The sequence below is a fragment of the Octopus sinensis genome, unplaced genomic scaffold, assembly GCF_006345805.1.
Source record: "Octopus sinensis unplaced genomic scaffold, ASM634580v1 Contig11667, whole genome shotgun sequence".
In the NCBI taxonomy this organism is placed as follows: domain Eukaryota; kingdom Metazoa; phylum Mollusca; class Cephalopoda; order Octopoda; family Octopodidae; genus Octopus; species Octopus sinensis.
This window is the reverse complement of record NW_021832430.1, coordinates 1-18244: the sequence shown is the minus strand read 5'-3', so window position 1 is coordinate 18244 and position 18244 is coordinate 1. Positions and strand designations below refer to the sequence as shown.

The window sequence follows — 18244 nt, the reverse complement described above, 5'->3', positions numbered from 1 at the left end:
CTTGGAACGTCTGTCGATAGCCGAATGACTTTGCTATTATCGAGGCTGGCCGAGTGTCTCGTGAGGCATTAGTTATTAAATATTAAAAACTTGTGAGTGAAAATAACGATTTAATTCATATTATTGTTCGAAAAATTTTTACATCGAAAAGAATACATTTGCCCCAAATCTCAGTTTAGATTCGAAAAAATTATTAAAAACAGGAATTTGGTTAAAAATAAATATATAAGATTATGCTATTTAAAGCCAGTACATGAGATCAGATTTTTGCCCGGACTAACTGATTTGATCTCAAACTTGACTCCACTCAAAAACTGTTCGATCAACAAAATAGAGGACTGAGTATGTAATGTGATATCCCCGCACAAAATCCGCGACCTTCCCTCAGCCAAAGCCATCCACAACACCACTTGATCCTGCATATACTCATCCAAACATATTTCCGCTTTCACCAACGCGACCACTTTCCTCCCCAACTCCTCCCCAACTATAATAGGGTCTTCTCTATTTCCAAAAATCACAGAATCCCCTAAAATACAACCAGTCGACGTTTTCATGATAACCCTACAAATTTACCTGCCAATTTTACAATATTGAACAGCAACGGTCCCCCAGACTGTCCTCGGTATAAACTTGTTCGCACATTCTGGCTTCTGGACAGGCTCGTTGGATTATCCTCCTGACAGTGTCTTTTGCTTTTTTCATAGCCTAGAAGACATTAAATAAGCGAAAAATTACTTTTATTGAAAAATTATTAAAAACATATATTTCTAGGTCCACGGAAATGACATTGCCGGATTCAGTCATTTCAACTGCCTTCGGAGTCTCTTGAGAGGGGACGGATAACTCGACTTTCCCGCCTCCTTTTGGATAAAGTCCCCTCGATATTGTCTTTATCGAAGCATTAACTCCAAATTTGTGAATATTTTTCAAGACTACCTTTTTAATATAATTAAATAATTAATAAACTAAACTAATTAAATAATTAAAAAACTAAATTAAAAAATAAATACATTTTCATAATATTTAATTGGTGGTGATGTGGGCACATCAGTACCCCCGCACAATGTCAGATGAGAACTAGCTCCTGCAAATACCAGGCAAGGGAGAGCTGCTTGGATAATCAGGCTTATACTCCTAGTGGATGGGCATGTCAATATACCCTGCAGTGCCAATATCACACACGTAATTTCCTCCATGTATATTTCCAGGACAATAAGTCAGATCGAGTGTACCTACGGACGTCTGACTAATCTTTGCCGATGATATTTCACTGATAATATTCACACAGGCCAAATGCTGTGGTCTGATTGTAGAATAGTTAGTAATTACCGGAGACCCGGTATTGGCCTGCCTCCCCGAATATTGTGTATTTCCATTGGCTGATTGAGAATAGAGGACAGCGAAAGAGCATTCCTTAATATTTGTCCCCCCTTTATTGCATTAGTCGTGTTTTTACCCCTTCTAATAAATTCCCTTCTACTATTGTATACATTGCCACCACAACAATTCTTTTATTAAATTTACTAAAAATAATTTTAATTAAAATTTTCATAAATGTAAAGTAAATTTATATAGAATTCTTTAATAAAATTTTCTACATTTCAAGTACAAATGATGCGGGAAAGTCCCCAATCTGGTCCCCGACCCTTCCAGTCCACCATCCGTTGATATCCCCTCTCAACATAATTTCGACCTGATCCCCTCGCCTGAACATAAAGTTATCCCCACTGTAATCCTTCACCGCGATTGCCGTAGAGATAGGTTCACTCTCACATAAACTCCTTCTACAATCCACTAAAGAACTCTTATTACGTAACTCCTCTTCTATGTAATCAACTAATAATTAATTACGCCTATATTGGAAGTGTTGGTCAGAATTTTCAGATACATCAAGACTGTCGGTCTCAGCGTGTTTGCCCTGACTGAGTGGCTCAATTCTGTCGGCGGGAAACCAGCCATTTCTATCGCCGACCCATCCCTGTGTATATAAACTTGTACAACTTTGAGCCAATCAGTTCTTATATTGTTTGTTTGTACTATTATTTCCTCACCCAAGTTGAAGAAGAGGGGTTTTAAACCTTCGGGGGTCATTGGAAGTCCTGTGTAGCTCTGTAGTGACGTTTTCTTTACTAAACTCGAATTTATTTCATTTTATCAGTCATACTGAACACTTTCCCCTCAAAAATGTGATTTTTCGAGACTAAATGTGAATTTACCAATTCGACTTGTTGTGGAATCAAGAGATGGCTCGATGCAGAGTTTATGAACCACTCTTTCTGTGTCTAAACCACATCAGTTTGTATTGTTACGAGTATTGATGTATCCTTGATTGACTAGTCCTCTGCAAATATTACACAACAAATCACTTTAAAAAACATCCACAAACTGAACAAAATGTGGGAATCGGAAATGTTTTAAGTTCAAAAATGTTTTCATGTATAAGAATTGTGTTTAGTTCTCTAAGTCTGACTTTTTTGTATTTACATCATTTTTTGAATTGTATTAAACCAATCGTCAATATTGAGTGGCGATTTGTCATAAAATGTATATTTTGAATTATTCGAAGTTTGTTTTAATGAAAAAGAATTCTCTAAATCAGCAATTTTGTTTCAAACTTGGGATTCTCTTTTTAAGGTCACATTGCATACAAGCAAATAATCTTGTTGTTGATATCCTTGATTCTGTGGTCGTTAATATTATAAGTGACCAGTTTTTTCACGATTAGAACAAGTCGGGAGACTAGGAATATGTATCTGATATTAAGTTATATGTTTAGAATACCTTCCTTTGAATATCAGTCGTGTTTGGAGTTTTTTACTTGTAGAAAACCACTTTTTTGAATCACTCCAAACATCCAAAATGGCTCGTTGTTTGGCTTAAAATAATATTTATACTTACCAATGCAATCTCATTTATCCTATAAATAATATTTCATAAAAATTAAAAACTCTTTTTCTAGTGCAATCTGGTTGGCTCTTGTATTGATACTGTTTGAATAACTGTTGATAAAATCTGCCAAATCCTATTGCACAATAATTTAAGCATAAAAAACACTGTAATCAAGTTGTGTGGACTTGAGGCACTTTATTTTCAAATTTTCGTTGTTTGCCTCTTTGCAAGCTCGCTTAGGTATAAAGTAGGGACCTTACAGTAAAAAGCAGATTATATCGAAGGATGTGTTGCATAGGAAGCAATAGCAAGTCCCCAATTTCTTTTTTATTACCATGAAAGGCTTTCTCACATGACTAAGATAATCTACCAAGTCGATACTTTAATGGCCAAATGGACTTGTTGGTTGTTTTTCCGGTACTCGTGAATGAGTAATTTTGACTGAACTGTGTTCCCGACAAGTTCTCCATACAAATAAAAATACTTGCAGTAGCGAGCGTAAAGTTTTGCGATTTGATTGAACGACTTGGCCTCATCCAAAGACTCAACAAGGCTTCTGTGCAGCATGTAAATTTCCTGAAATTTTTAAGACTTTAAAACCTGAATGTTAGGAAATATTAGTTCAATATCGTTTTCTGGAATTAGTTTGTTCATTGCAGGAATGTAGCCCTAGTAGATTACGATTAATTTTTTAATACATTTACGATTTTTTTGAGATTTTCCAAGTATATATGCTCCACTAGAATGATTTCGTCGAATACATATCTCGTAGAGGATCGATCACTGTTGGAAGGCTGTGACTTAATGTTTCTTTCTAACTTGTTTAAGGTCGTAAGAGTCGTAAAATATGTTTCCTTTCTTGTCAACGTCTTTCGAATAATTGGAACTTCTTCCCCTCACCAGAGGTGGTCGACTAGTATTAGTCCCTGAATTTACTACCTCGAATCACTAAGAGGAGAAAAGTTTTCATTTTTTGAGATTTCAAAATCAAAGGGACTAAAATGAACAAAATTTTGATACTGGGCTATTTGTCGAGCTGTGTCTGAGCTGGATAATTTTGATAAAGCTCTCAAAACCTTTAAAGATTAGAAAAGCTCTTACTTTGTCCAGATCAAAAGCCATGTCGTCAAAGGAAAGAATATCGCACTGGCCAAAATTGAAGAAATCAATACAAGCAATATTAAACTTGTCAATGTTGGCTCTGATATAGAACTGAGAAATAAATGTGAGTGGACTACTTGTTCTGTGTCCGAAGAAGTATCGTATACTCCTTGGATTAGTCCAGGCTCAATTATATTGACTAAATGACAAATTATTTCTCCATTTTCAATCAAATTGACAAAGTCGTACTGTGATGAAATACTATCTCTAATGGATGGGGAAATGACCCCAATTCTTAGCAACCAGTCACAACATTTTTGAAATATATCTGACTCCATGCCAAATATACAATATTGTGGCGCAATAGTTAATTTATAAGACCAATAGCGTCATCCCACGCAGATGTTGAAAATATTTTATTTTAATCAATAAAAAATGTAAACCATTTTGTGGTGGTAATACCGCAAACATTCGATTAATGGTAATCAATTAGCCTACATATGTTATTATTACTGGCAATTGACAAATTTAAATAGACAATTAAGACTGTATTGAGATGGTCTGCAAGTGGGGAATTCATTTAATTCAATTTTAAAAGCATTTCCTATAATCAATTAAATGATATTAATTTTTATATTATTTTAAAAATCCATCGAATCAAACGACGGGGAACGTCTTCTCGATCTTTAGTAGTTTTACAAAAAAATAGTGAACACGTCTTGGTCTTTATTTAATCGATCAACAACTTTATTTTGACTTTACTATTCACTCATTTGTTTTATATGCTATTTTTTGGATAAAATTAGTTAACAATTTTTAATTCTTTGTTGTTTAAAAAATAGGGCTGTAAGAGTCGAACCTGGGGAAACTTGGATAAAAGAAAATTGGAAACACTATTCCGATTTACAACCAGATAGACTATATTCTTTGCAAGCAGCATCAAAAAGCCTTACTGAAAGACTCGAGGTCATGTCATGAACTTAAAACCGCAAACTTTTGTTGTTGGGCTAATACCTAACAAAATTTATGGAATAAACGAAAAACTCAAAAGCACTGCCCAAACACGATACGGAGAGACTTTGTCACAAAAAATCCACCAATCGAATGTCGTCACGAAAAGGTTACCCACATCGACAAACGGGGTATCAGATCACTCAAACACAATAAACTACTAGACTCAGCACCTATACAATAATCTCGGTAGTACTGCTACTGAGGATGTCGAAAAAACTAGTATTCTAGCTTCGTACTTTAATTCCTTTTTCAACACGCATATTGAAACTAACCACACACAGAAACTTTCGAAATCTGACAAATCGAATCGAAAAATTTTATTGTAGTAAATAAGGAGGAACGAGACAGTACTTAGTGCGAAAAAGATTTAGACAAGACGATTGCGCTGGGGATTCGAGCTCTTCCGAGGTTCGTCCGCTTTTTCTGCCTAGGAGCAGGAACATCTGTTATTTCCAAGGCATTGGTGTCCATTGAGAAGTCCAGAACGAGAACATCGTCCGCGTAGAGGAGTAGGGATGTCCTGGGGTCGGAATATATATTGAGAAAAAGCCCGACTCAGAGATAAAAGAGTAACGATTTGAGAGGAAGCAGCGCAGCCAGAGATAGACTTCCACTGTAGGCTCACAGAGTTGGATCCTTTCCAGTAGGTCTCTGTGCCAGACGGTGTCGAAAGCCTTCGAAATGTTCAGACATACAAGAGATAAAGTTTCTTTAAACTCCATTGCTCTTGAAATGGTGACTGTACCGTTATGAAACAGTCACTGCAGCTACGCCCAGAGCGAAAAACCCCATTGCTGCGGAAGCAGTATTTTCTTCTCTTCGGAGTTGAAGTCGAGGCCCTTGGCCATGATTTTTTCCATGAGCCTTGAGATAGTTTTGGTTAGGCTTATGGGACGGTAGCTGCTAGCGAGATTTACCGGCTTCGCAGGCTTTTTGATCATCCAGACCTCTAAGATTTTCTATTTTCCCGGCACGTGGAACACATGTAAGTCTTCGGAGGCTTCCTTAAACAGCCGCATCGGTATTTTGTCATGGCCCGGTGCGTTGCCTTTTGACGAACGGATGGCCCAGGATCGGGTGATGTTCCGACGACAGTGCGCGCGGCAGTGGCTCCAACTCTCGGCTTTGCGACGTTTCCGGATTGGCCTCCTGGATAATAAAAAATCAACATTAAAAAATCAAATAAGTGTCTTGGAAACTCTGCAAGCCATTAAAAAACTGAACATCGGAAGATCTGCAGAGGAAACCAATATCCCAGCAGAATTTTTAAAACATTCCGCAAAGCAGCTAGCTAAAATAATTACTAATACCTTCAATCGGTCTCTCAAGAAAGACAATTCATTGAATCTGGGAAAACGATGGCCAATACCATTACAAAAACCCGATAAAGCTAAAAGTCTCGTTTGCAATTTTAGACTAATAATTCTACTAACTTTCATGCACAAAACACTATTTCTCATCGCACTACACCAAATAAAAACAGAGTTAAAAGATTCTTATATGCCAAAATATACAAAATCTATCGCAATACTTGGCATTGACATTTATTGTGCGTTTGATTTAATACACCGGAGAAAACTTATTCAAGTTCTGAAAAGTTTTATTCACCTTGATAATCAACAAATAATTTTGAACTATAATTTGGAAGAAAAGCGTTTGTTTTTTTGTTTTCCATCCAAAAAAATACTCGACTTTAAGAAGGTATCCACAACGGTAACATCCCATACGAGGGCTTTCCCGGACGAGTACGGGAATATTGTCATCCCGTCAGGCCTTTTGCCGTCTCCCTGATCGAGTCCGACCGGTACGAATGGCACAAATGTCCCGCCGATTCGAGACCGGCCTTCACGATTTCCTTGAGGGCCTTGTGTCTGTGTTCCCTGCCTGCACTCCTCTTGCAGGAAAGTGGTGGCAGTCCCTTTTCGTCAACATCCTCACCGCATCTGCAGCGGTGTTTTGCGCAAACATCCAGGCCGAGACGGTGAGCGACTCCGATGCGTATGGCAGCATCGTCTAGCCACGTCCCGATACATGAGAGAGGGAGAGCATTCAGCCAGCTGCCAGAGTGAGGGGCGGATGCCGCACGAAGGCATGCCAGGCGGTGTTGGTCAAGAGTTGCCGAGAGCTCAGACACAGGCGCTCGGCATAAAATAGTGTCCCAGACATTTTGGAAGGAGAAATCTCCAGGCCTCTCAGAAAAGGAGCGATCCCAGGTAGTAAGCCAATCCGATAAAGCACCGTCCAGGCAAGATCCGAAAGGTTTGAGTGTTGGACATCAAAAGGGAAGCGTTTGTTGTTCTTTAATTTCAGTTTTGTTGTCAGTGTTTACCACAAAAAATTAATGGTCACTGGATTGGACCATTAAAGTCTATAAAACTATTCAAAAAAGTCGTGTAAATAAATAAAAATTAGATACAATTCGACTCAATAAACGCAATGTTTTCCAGCTTGTTTTCCTCTTGAAACTTTCTTCTCATTTAATCTTGCTTTTAAAAAATTAATTTTCTACATTAATTTAGTATCGAAAAAAATCAAAGGTTCAAATAAAATTAGTTTTTAGTTTTGAATTAATGCGCCTGCTCTTTCACTTTAAACCAAATCCAATCTCTTCGACGTACACACTCACCCATCTCATAGGTTGTATTTTTGAGGGCCTTTATTATTTTTCCGATGACAATTTTGTCGTTTTTTAAAATTAAAAACTTCGAAACTACATTCGTCACTGAAAATTGTCCTCATCTATTCAGTGTTTGACACAATGATGAAATGCTTTGACAAATTATAGCGTTTTTAACTATTTATTTTGCTCATACATATATTTTCTCTTTTTTTTAAATAATTTGGGATGGATCTTTTTCGACTTTTTTGCGGTTATTATACGTAGATCATTCCTTAAGAAATCAGATAATTTTATCGAGCGTTAAAATGCTAAAAATTAAAAATACCACGTTCACACGAATAAAAAGTTTTTTTAAATACCTGTAATTAAAACTTTTATTTCAGATTAATACCAAATTACAAAATAATATCACAAAATTAATTTAGGGTTAGTTTAATGATCCCTTTCGATATTTACAAAGAAAATATTGTTCAAAAATGCTGTTTTTTTAAAAAACGGTTTTTTTGTATATTTGTTTAAATACTTAAATATTGTTTTATAAAAATTCAAGTTAAATAAATTATTACTAAGGAACACTTATTTTATAAAATTAGAAATGTCAAAGTTGACACAAATTAAAGAAAAATTAAATAGTCCAGATTATTCAGAAAATGGTGATTCTAACATTAATTACTACTTAAATAGAAATATTCAATCTAACAGCCCCAAGCGAGTGCTTCGAGAAATATAATCCAAATATATTAAACATGCAAATTAAATGGAATAATAAACCTCAAAAGCAGACAAGAGAATTGACGTATATTAAAGAGTCGTCACAACTATGGATGAAGAAGCTGTTGAAAAGAATAAACAGTCTTTGCATCGACTTCAATTTTACATTGTGCAAAAAACGTCCAGAACAAGAAAGAAGAAAGATTTCACTTTATTGGAAAGAAATGAGTAGCATTCGCCAACAGAAAAAAGATCTCAGGCCAATTTATAACAGCAACGACTTACTAAATTTGATTACAGAAATGAGGAATCCAAACCTAAAGGCGGATTGTGGCTCTGACCATTCCCTTCCAGCTCTTCTTCAACTACGTCTAAAATGGCTTTCATTTGTTGATGTAAAGAACAGATTTGCAACATTTCTTGATGCCATTATTAACAAAGAACAAGCAGAAAATGTTTTTGAGGTTTTAGACTCACAGGAAGTCAAAGGCGCGTTAGAAATCTGTAAAACTGGTTGCCCTCCTGGAAACCGTGGTTCCCTCTGGAAATTAGCAGTTGGTCTGGACGAGCAGAGAAACAATCAGAATTATTACCAGTACATGAAAGATTTGTATCTTGACTATGAAATGATGATCGATTCAATAATTGAAGAGGATATTGCAGGGACAGTAACAAATGACGATCAGTACTTTGTTTTTGAAGAATTTATCTACCAAATCCTCCTGCCTTTCACAAGAGATCCTCACGTGAGAGAGACCATGAGATCTTTGAATGATGATCGACTGTTAGTACTCAACCAGAAAGAATTGGTTATGTATCCACCAAATGGATACGTTCCATATTTGGGTTTCAGTTACTTAGTTGCTCCATTTTGTTACCTCTATACAAATATTGAAGAAATTTATTTTGTTTTTCGGGAATTTTTTGAGCGTCATTTTATATTTTTGACAACAATATCGTCACATGAAGAGTCTATTCTATCACTTTGCGTTCAATTTGAACAACTTTTAATTGAACGAGAAGCATACTTGTGTTTTCATATGAAAAAAATTGGGATTTATCCGTTAACCATCGCGTTCAAGTGGATCGTGAACGGATTCTCGGGATTTTTGGCTAATGAGGAACTACTTTGCTTATGGGATTGGATCATTGGGCAATCGAGTTTGCTCGTCATTCCAATATTGGCTGTTTCTATTTTTTCATTTCGACAAGCAAGTGTGGTAAATGTAAATACTGTACAAGACATCCAAAACATTTTTGCTGACATTTCAAATATTAGAGTGGTTGCTCTAATGATACATTTTTTTATTTTATAGTTTATTTGTATATTTAAAGACAATTTTTAAATTTATTCAAATCCTAAGGTAATTTGAAGACAATTAAAAGACAGATTGTTTGTCGAATCGGAAATGAGTATTGGTTTGAAATTTTGAATCAACAAGAACTACTAATGGAGTTTTAAATAAAGAATTTTGTATCCACTTTATATAGTTTAACTATGGTATTTTGTGTTTTACACTAATATGTTTGGTGCAAAGTTTATATTAGCTATAAATAAACGTTGTTAAGAATATTTTTAAGGATAAAACTCAGAATTTTGACGAAATTTTTTTGACACAATTTTGAGCAGTTTGGCGATCCGCCAGGCTGCTTCCTTACGATTAATCGATATTAATTAATAACGAATCTTATTAAATATATAGATTATTGTTAATTTTAATAAAATCGATGAAGAAATTCATTAAATTTTATTATTTGATATCAATTTTATTTGTTTCCATCGGGAGAAGGCTCAAGGACTCGAGAGAGAGCCTCTGGTTCCGCCAGCGCATCGGCCTGGCCATTGTTCGGGGCAACGCACACTGCGTCCTCGCCGCTGGAACTTAACTATTTTCGGTGTTAATTGTTAGTTGATTTTGTCAAAAATTAATTTTATTTGTTTTCGATCTAATTTGTTCAGACATTTCTTCCTAATGAAGCATTTTGGAAAACATCTACAAATTTGTAAAGGAGGAATAATAAACACGGAAAGCATTTCAGTATGCTCATAATCCTCACATGTGTAATAAAGTACAGCCAAATTGACAAATGCACGTTCGTTGTGTTGAGAAGCATCAATTGACTTGAAAAATGATTTCAGTAAGGAGGAATAATAAACAATAGCCCCTAATTATTTTGCATCAAAGGATGCAATTCAGGGTTTCTCGTAGGTTTTCAGGTTGTCTGCTAATTATTAAAAACTCCTCTCAATGTAAATTCGGAAAAGCAGATTCTAAAAATTTTTACAAAATTGTCAGATTTGTTAAAACAAGTAGTTTTTATGCCAAAATTTAATTTTTATTGATCAAAATATTGGAAAATCTATTTAATTATTTTTTTACATATTTATGATTATATTTTCATAACATATTATCCTAAATAAAATAAAATAAATAACGAAAGAACTTGTTGTTGTTTATATTTTTGCTGGCTACAAATATGGATTCTGAAACATTGAATTTAAAAAATGCCGAAATGTACATAACCCGTGCATACTCACACTGCTACAAGGACACAACTGAAGGACTCTATTCTGCTTTTTCCTGTTTTTTAGAAGCAGTCAAATTAGTTCCAAAGAATGCTCAAATTTTCTTAAAATTTGGAGATTTTTTCCAATATTTCATGAACGATTCAAACCGTGCTTATTCTTGCTATGAAAGAGCCTACATTCTCGATTCCTTAGTACCAGAAATTGCCATTGCCTACCACGGAAGTAGCTTCGATCTACTAAACAAAGATTCAAGTCAAAAATACCTTCAAAATTTCATTCGAAGTGATCTTTCTCCTGAAATGATCCCCGCACTCCGCAGACTGGCAATATTTTACATGTGCAATGGGGAATACTCCCAGTCTCTGCGGATTTGTGACCTAGCAATCGACATTGACAAAGATTGTTTCATTTTTGTAATGTTGAGAACAGAACTGATTCGACTCAGTGGAATGAGTCTGACTTTTAACCACAAATCTTTTCTCGAAAAGTCTCAAGACATTCCTCAATGGAGGCTTTTAGTTAAACTGATTATTACAATCTCTTCCCTCAAAAGCGGGGACTTTGAAGAGATCGCCTCAACCCTCGAAGAATTGCTGAATTCAACCAACGAAGAATCGGAAGATTTGATGATTTTTAAAGTCCTTTATGCTGAAGTTATGTGCTATTTGGGAGACGATTTGTTATCAGAAAATCGTTTTTTGGAAGCTTTTGACATTTATACAATTGCTTTCGACAGTCTCCGTGGTTTTTTATCCCAGGAATCCAGAGATCAGAAAATAGTTCTGTTTTTATTTGGTTATTCTGCCTTTCGTCTTTCCCAGTTATGTTACCATCCCGATTCTCCTCCTGGCCATGAAACTCTTCAGACATACGTCAAGTTGAGTATTTGGGCCTTTGGTCATTTGGCCATTATGACCAGGCTGTGTTCTGCGTTTTATAACTGTGCTTTGGCTGCCTCATTTCTTTGGAGAATTAATGGAAATGAGAGTGCCCGTGATTTGTCCGTGGGTTGTGCAGTCTCCTCTGTTTGTGAAAGTGGTGGGAGTTCTGATTCGTGGCTTCTTTTGGGGACTGTTGCTTACTTTTTCAAGGATTACGTTCTCGCAGAAAAATCATTTTTCAAATCAATTGATGCTTCTCAACACAACGAACGTGCATTTGTCAATTTGGCTGTACTTTATTACACATGTGAGGATTATGAGCACTCCTTTCGTGTTATTGAAATGTCCAAGAATGTTTCATTTTCTCGGGATAGTGAAATTATGCTAAAAATTCTTCTAATGAAAGCGGGCACTTCAGATCATTGGGAAATTTTTGATGGAATTGACAAGCATTTGATGGTAGCTATTAATGGCTTCAATCCATCAATTTTTACCTATCGATTTTTTGCTGTGCACGTGGCGACAAAATTGTGTTCGATATCATGTTTTCAGAATGGAAAAAAATATATTCCGTCCTGTAATATCACTAAGGATTCATCTCCAGAGGATCAAGTCACTAAGGCCATTGAAGGTCTTTTTTATTATTTGGAGGCTCGACCCAACGATGCAATGGCTCAGTCTCTGCTTGGGTCATTCATGAATTTATTGGATTTCAAAACATCAGATGATCGGCATAAAATTGCTTTACAGCTCATCTCAGAAAAGAACGACGTATTTTCTCTCATCCCCGAACAACTATCCAGCCTTGATTGTGCGGTTATATTTAACGCAATGAGAAGCCTTGTTGATGTCAGAATGACTGGAGAATATATTTCTTCTTTGGTCTCATATCCGGGCACTAATCAATGCGAATTATTAAACGGATTTATTGGCTTGTACAACATTGGGGAGTACACTTCTGCACTGAATATATTAAATTTACTTCACCGTGATCCTTTCAGTTTTAGATTGCAGGGAATTACTATTTTTAAATGTGGGAGACCAAATGATGCCCTTGACTATTTGCTGAAGGTCAAATGTCCAGAATTAGTATTTGATATTTTCTATTTGTCCTTTCTACTGAAAAATCAAGACTCTGCATATCATGCATTCAAAATCATTTCTGCCAAAAAAAGTCTTGAAGCTCTGTTTGTGAAAAGTTTATGGAAGTTCATGTCAGGAGACAGGTCCCCCATTTGTAATCTGGGTAATATACAACTTCGTTCTTTTTATAAAATGGGGAAGAATGATTTTATTCAGTATTATCTGGCACTATTATCCAATGAAGTGAGAATTGCAGACCTACCCATTTTTCGACGTATGGTTGGTCAGTGTGAAATTCCACCGATGTGCTTGCCTCCACAGCTCTTGCAAGCTTTTCAGAAACATTATTACTTGTCTCCGCCTTAGTTCTTATTTTTACCGTTACTGAAATTTTTCTTTGTTTTATTATATATGGCTTCTTTTTAATAAAGGCGTATTTATTACGATAATAAATACGCAATACAATTAGCTAATTAATTGTAATTTACTAGAAGTTAATAAAGCCATCCATCCGAAGTGGACCCCGCCAACATAATTGACGTTGCGTTGCCTCTCACGATAGCAACGGAGATCAACTGGAGAAGCCACCGGGTCTCACGTGTGTCGTGGCTTTTTAATGTGACTAAGCGTCCAAGGTTCTTTAGGAAGTGAAGCGATTTCCCACTTATTCCTCCAGTTGTCTCGACCACAATCGGACAGAACACAAATCGGTCTCGCAGCGCTTCATATTTTCTCTTCTTTGCCCTCATCGTTGTTTCCGCGCCATACAGTGTGTCCACTGCGCTCCCGGCAATGTTGGACGGGTAGAGTGTGTCTACACAGGTTGCGTCCCAGACTAGGGGTTTCCCCTCTTTAAATAGGAAAATTGTGATCCCATCAGGACGTTTGCGTCCCTGTCTTGGCGTATTAAAACTTCATCCCCATGTTCAATTTCGTCGTACTTCAATCTTCAATTTTTTCGCCTGATTTCACAATATTTTTGAAGGCAATTCTTCGTTTTTCTTCCCCCTCCAAATTCTTTCAAAGCGAAGTAAAATAGCCTTCAAAATCTAATAGTGCTTGCAATTTTTTTTTTCATATTTTTTTAGAAAGATCCAAATTAAAAAAATTCCAATGGTCTTTGCTTTCTTGTATCGTGGATAGAATAGTTGTAATCACGAACAATGTCTCTTATCAAATGAATATAACATTCAAAATTGCCTCTCGATACACTAGAGAATGAGATCCATCGTTTTACCATCGACTTGTCCCCGTATTGTGGCCATCCAGTAACATGAGAAATATTGTATCTTTCCCAAACGGAATGTAGAATAATCGGAGATCCAATTATCCAAAAAATCATATCCAGGATAACACAAATCTCATTTGCAGATTTGCTAACGACACTTTCTACTACACTGAACTTAGAAAAAGAATCAATTAAAACAAGTATCTGTTGATTATACTCAAAAAAATAACCCAGGAATTATTTTCATTTTTGCAGAATATCGCCTAAAATCGACAAGATCTACGATATATCGGTCTCTTGATCCATAAGCCATGATAGGTAAAATTACAGATTTAGTCGCAAACATTCGTTTAGAGTAAACTTGTTAAACTAATGATTAACCTGACAATAAACGCATTTAGATACCACAGTACCGACTTCACTACGTATTGCATCATAAATCGTAAGTGACAATTGTGTTGAGCCTAATTTACATCACTGAATATCAAATTTCAATATATTTTAGCTTTAATTCAGCTTCCTCAATACAAAAGAATCCCAACTCTAAACCATTTTTAGTAATATAGCCTGCGGATTCTTTGAAAGTAAAAATTTGGACATATCGTTTGATTTTTTCCCTTTCCCTCCAGTCAATAAATTCGTCGAGTAGTCCGGATTTCGTGAATTTTTTATTATTAATAATTTTTTCCAATGAAAAGTTGTCTGCAAAAAATTTTTTTGGTATTTTAAGCATTGACATCACCGCCCTGGCGTCTTGCCGCTCTGGACTGTGACATTAAATTTCACCGGTTTTTGCTGGGACCCGGCATCTGCTGGGACCGCAAGCGTATTTTCAAATAAAAAATATAGAAAATAGTTTATTAACAGTCATAAATACATATTTATTAATTATTTTTAAAAAGAATATTACTTTTATAAAATTAAATTGGCACGTGAAAAATGGGTTTACTGGTTTTGACTAGAAAAACTTGTCAAAAATCAAAAAATACAAAGAATCCCAGAATTTGGATGAAGTTTTGGATAAGAAGGAGAGATATAAAGTCAAACAACATGCAGAAACCTTTCTTTTGCTGATGGAAATGTTTATATACGAAGAAATGGCCTAAAACTACGATTTTTTTGTATTTAAGACGCGAAATTTTGGCTTCTGTAAAGATATTATAAGGAATTGTTTACGACTATAATCGTTCACGACATGCAACAACAAAGCATATTCCTTTCAATATCTTTATGGAGTAAGAGGCATTTATGCACCAAGTGATGAAGAAATGGAAGCTCTCTGCGCGTTTAATGGAGAAGATGCTGATGCTGAAATTCAATTTGTTGAAAATTAAGTAACTGATGATGAAAATATTGCAAAAAAATTTGTTATCAACATACGAGAATCTAACGAAAGCAGGAGAACAAATGAAAAACAAGCGGAAATGGAAATTCGACGAAAACGACATTAAGGTTGTATATCACGATACAACCTTAATGTCGTAAAGTTGGAGATAGATTATGGTTGGGGCTTGTGTTGGGGTTAGGGATAAGATTAGGGTTAGGGATAAAGTTAGGGATAGGATAAAGTTAGGGATAGGGATAAAGTTAGGGTTAGGGATAGGGATTAAAGTTGGGGTTAGGGATAGGGATAAAGTTAGGGTTACGGGTTAGGGGTTAGGCATAGGGATAGGGTTAGGGTTAGTGGTCCAGAATAGGGATAAGGTTAGGGTTAGGGACAGGGTTAGTGGTTAGGGATAGGGATTAGGTTGAAGTTAGGTTAGCTTTTGGGATAAAGTTGAGATTTTATCACGGGACAAAAATAAAAATGTATTTTTATCACGGAATAATACTTTTTGTGTTTTTTAATTTAATTTTTATTAAAAAAAAATATAAATAGTTCTAACTTTTTTCGACTGGTAACCCAAATATTATTTAAATATTTAAAGTTCAACGATGTTAATAACGAATGTTTGAGTATGTTGGTTTTGTACAAGAAAGAAATTTCAGTAAATTGGAATCTATCATCATTTTAAGGTTAAATTTTAACTATTTAATAATTTTAGATATAAATAAAGAGATTTAGTCGATTTTTAGGGCGGTCCAAGGAGATGCCGGGTCCCAGCAAAAACCGGTGACATTAAATTTTAATTTGTCCCATTAAAATAAAAAATCCAATTAATTATGGTCAATCGAATCGACATAGTGATTATATTCCTCAGAACGTTGTCCTTTGCACCCCTCACTACGCTTTAGAATGGACAATGCCTTTGTAAACCCGTCTTAATTCATCTACATGGAGAATTTCCGATACCGAACTATGGAATCTGACTTTTTCACAGAAAACAACTTCGTGCCCTAAATGGCGTACTCAGAAAATCAATAACTCATTCTCTACAGGCTCAGCAACTCAGCGCAAATCACCCGTGACATTATAAACGGCTGCTGGAGCTATTTGGGCACATCCTAAGAATGGACTCAACTGCACCTGCCTACAAGACCATGGAAGAATACTTCCTGTCAGATGGACCAAAATTTCGTGGACAACGCCGAATAACTCTGCCGGCCGTCTTGTAACAAGACCTAACTTGAACGGGGAAAACCCTAAACAACTGCGATGACCTGAAAGAACTGTGCAGGCAGAGCCAAAACCGCGGAGAGTGGAAACAATGGTTAAAAAGATCGTATCGTGTGTGTGACGTGTAGGAATATGACTTATTCTGTTCATGTTCTAATGGGAAGTGTTATAATAATTTTGAAGGAAACCAAAGCTCAATTTCTGACAGAAAAGTGTTATTTTTATTCTGATCTTAAAAATTGTTTTTCGTAAAAAATGAATATTGTGGGTTTTGAAAGAAGATAGTAAAAAATATAAACGCGCACGGGTTAATCAGTTCTCAGAAATAAATGTAAACAAAAAATTAAAAACATATATAGGTAAAAATCAATAAACTCAATTTTATAACATCATAATAGTACTTATGAACGTGGGAATTGCATCAAAAGAACTCCTTAAGTCAGTAAATGTAAAAAAACTGCACAAGTACGGTTTAGTTTTTGGAAAAATGCGCAGATCCACAATGAAAAAGTCAGATATCTTTATTTTATTTACATTGAATGTGACCGGCTTGGCCGAGATAGACTTAGTAGTTTTTTTATTTAACCCAAGAATCACCAACAGTTAATTAGGGTAAATACTTAGGTGATTTCAACAATCCTCAAGATCAGCGGTTTTCAAATGCGGCCCCGAGGATTTTTTGCGGCCCCTCTAGAGTAACTAACTTTTTTAATTTTTACCAAAGACAAAGTAATTTTCGATGAACTTTACGATGAAAGATGGATTGCCGATTTGGTTTTTTATGTTAATTTAACCACGCATTTGTCGGATCTCAATGTTGAATTACAAGGAAAACTCAAACTCTGTTATCAGTTATATGAATATATTTCTTCGTTTATCGAAAAATTATATTTATGGATGACTTCACTTAAAGGCGGAGATACATCTCATTTTTATTCACTATCTGAAAACAACGAAGGCGCTGCTTATGAAAAATACATATCCATAATTGGTGATTTAATTAATCAATTTGAAGCACGTTTTGGGGTACATTTATATAAATTTAATTTTTAGAATTTTAAAGAATTCCTTCCCTTAATGAAAATATTCGCAACTCCATTCGTCCTTCCTTTTGGCGATCTGTTTTTGTTGGTTTGTTTTGTTGTCTATCTGTTTTCCAGAAGTCATTAAAACCATTAAAAATAGGTTTCAAATTGGATTTAGAAAAAAGTAAGATACTTTTTATATAGACGTAATTGATATTAATGAGATTTTGATGCGGTACATTAATATGCCGAATTCATTAATGAGCCGGTGACATTGAATAATGTGATGAGCAATATCCAGTCAACTTTACAAACGAAAAAAAAATAAGAAAGTATGGCAATTAAACACAGGAATGGCTTGAAATAGAAAATTATGACGATCAAGTTGTCGCGACAATGAATAATGTTATCACTAAACAAGAACTACAAATGTTAGTTGATTTACCTAAAAAGTCATCATCCTTCAGGAAAAAAACGAAAAACTACCAAACTACGAAAAATGACTAATACCGAATGATCACTATAATTCTACAATTTAAAGATGTAGTCTCTTTAAGTATAAATACTTGTCAAATTATAACATAGAAAAAGTACATCAGTGC

The 18244-nt window shown here is 35.4% G+C and overlaps 2 protein-coding genes and 1 long non-coding RNA gene across 3 annotated transcripts; 1 reads left to right on the top strand and 2 right to left on the bottom strand.

Moving 5' to 3' along the window:
- Window positions 1-236: 236 nt before the first annotated feature.
- LOC115229048 (RNA 3'-terminal phosphate cyclase-like) lies at window positions 237-1962 on the bottom strand. The gene is given in 6 exon segments (XM_029799473.1): window positions 237-529; window positions 795-939; window positions 1014-1137; window positions 1184-1332; window positions 1335-1433; window positions 1855-1962. Coding segments are annotated over 6 exon segments (918 nt in total).
- An 850-nt stretch (window positions 1963-2812) lies between these two features.
- LOC115229073 lies at window positions 2813-3124 on the bottom strand. Its single transcript, XR_003883292.1, has 3 exons — window positions 3056-3124; window positions 2952-3025; window positions 2813-2920 (listed from the first exon to the last, which is right to left on the bottom strand). It is a non-coding gene; the product is annotated as an uncharacterized LOC115229073 (long non-coding RNA).
- Window positions 3125-8373: 5249 nt separating this feature from the next.
- Window positions 8374-10346, top strand: LOC115229047 (TBC1 domain family member 19-like). Its single transcript, XM_029799471.1, has 2 exons — window positions 8374-9084; window positions 10299-10346. The coding sequence occupies exons 1-2, from the start codon at window positions 8374-8376 to the stop codon at window positions 10344-10346; spliced, it is 759 nt and encodes a 252-aa protein (XP_029655331.1).
- The last annotated feature ends 7898 nt before the right edge of the window (window positions 10347-18244 follow it).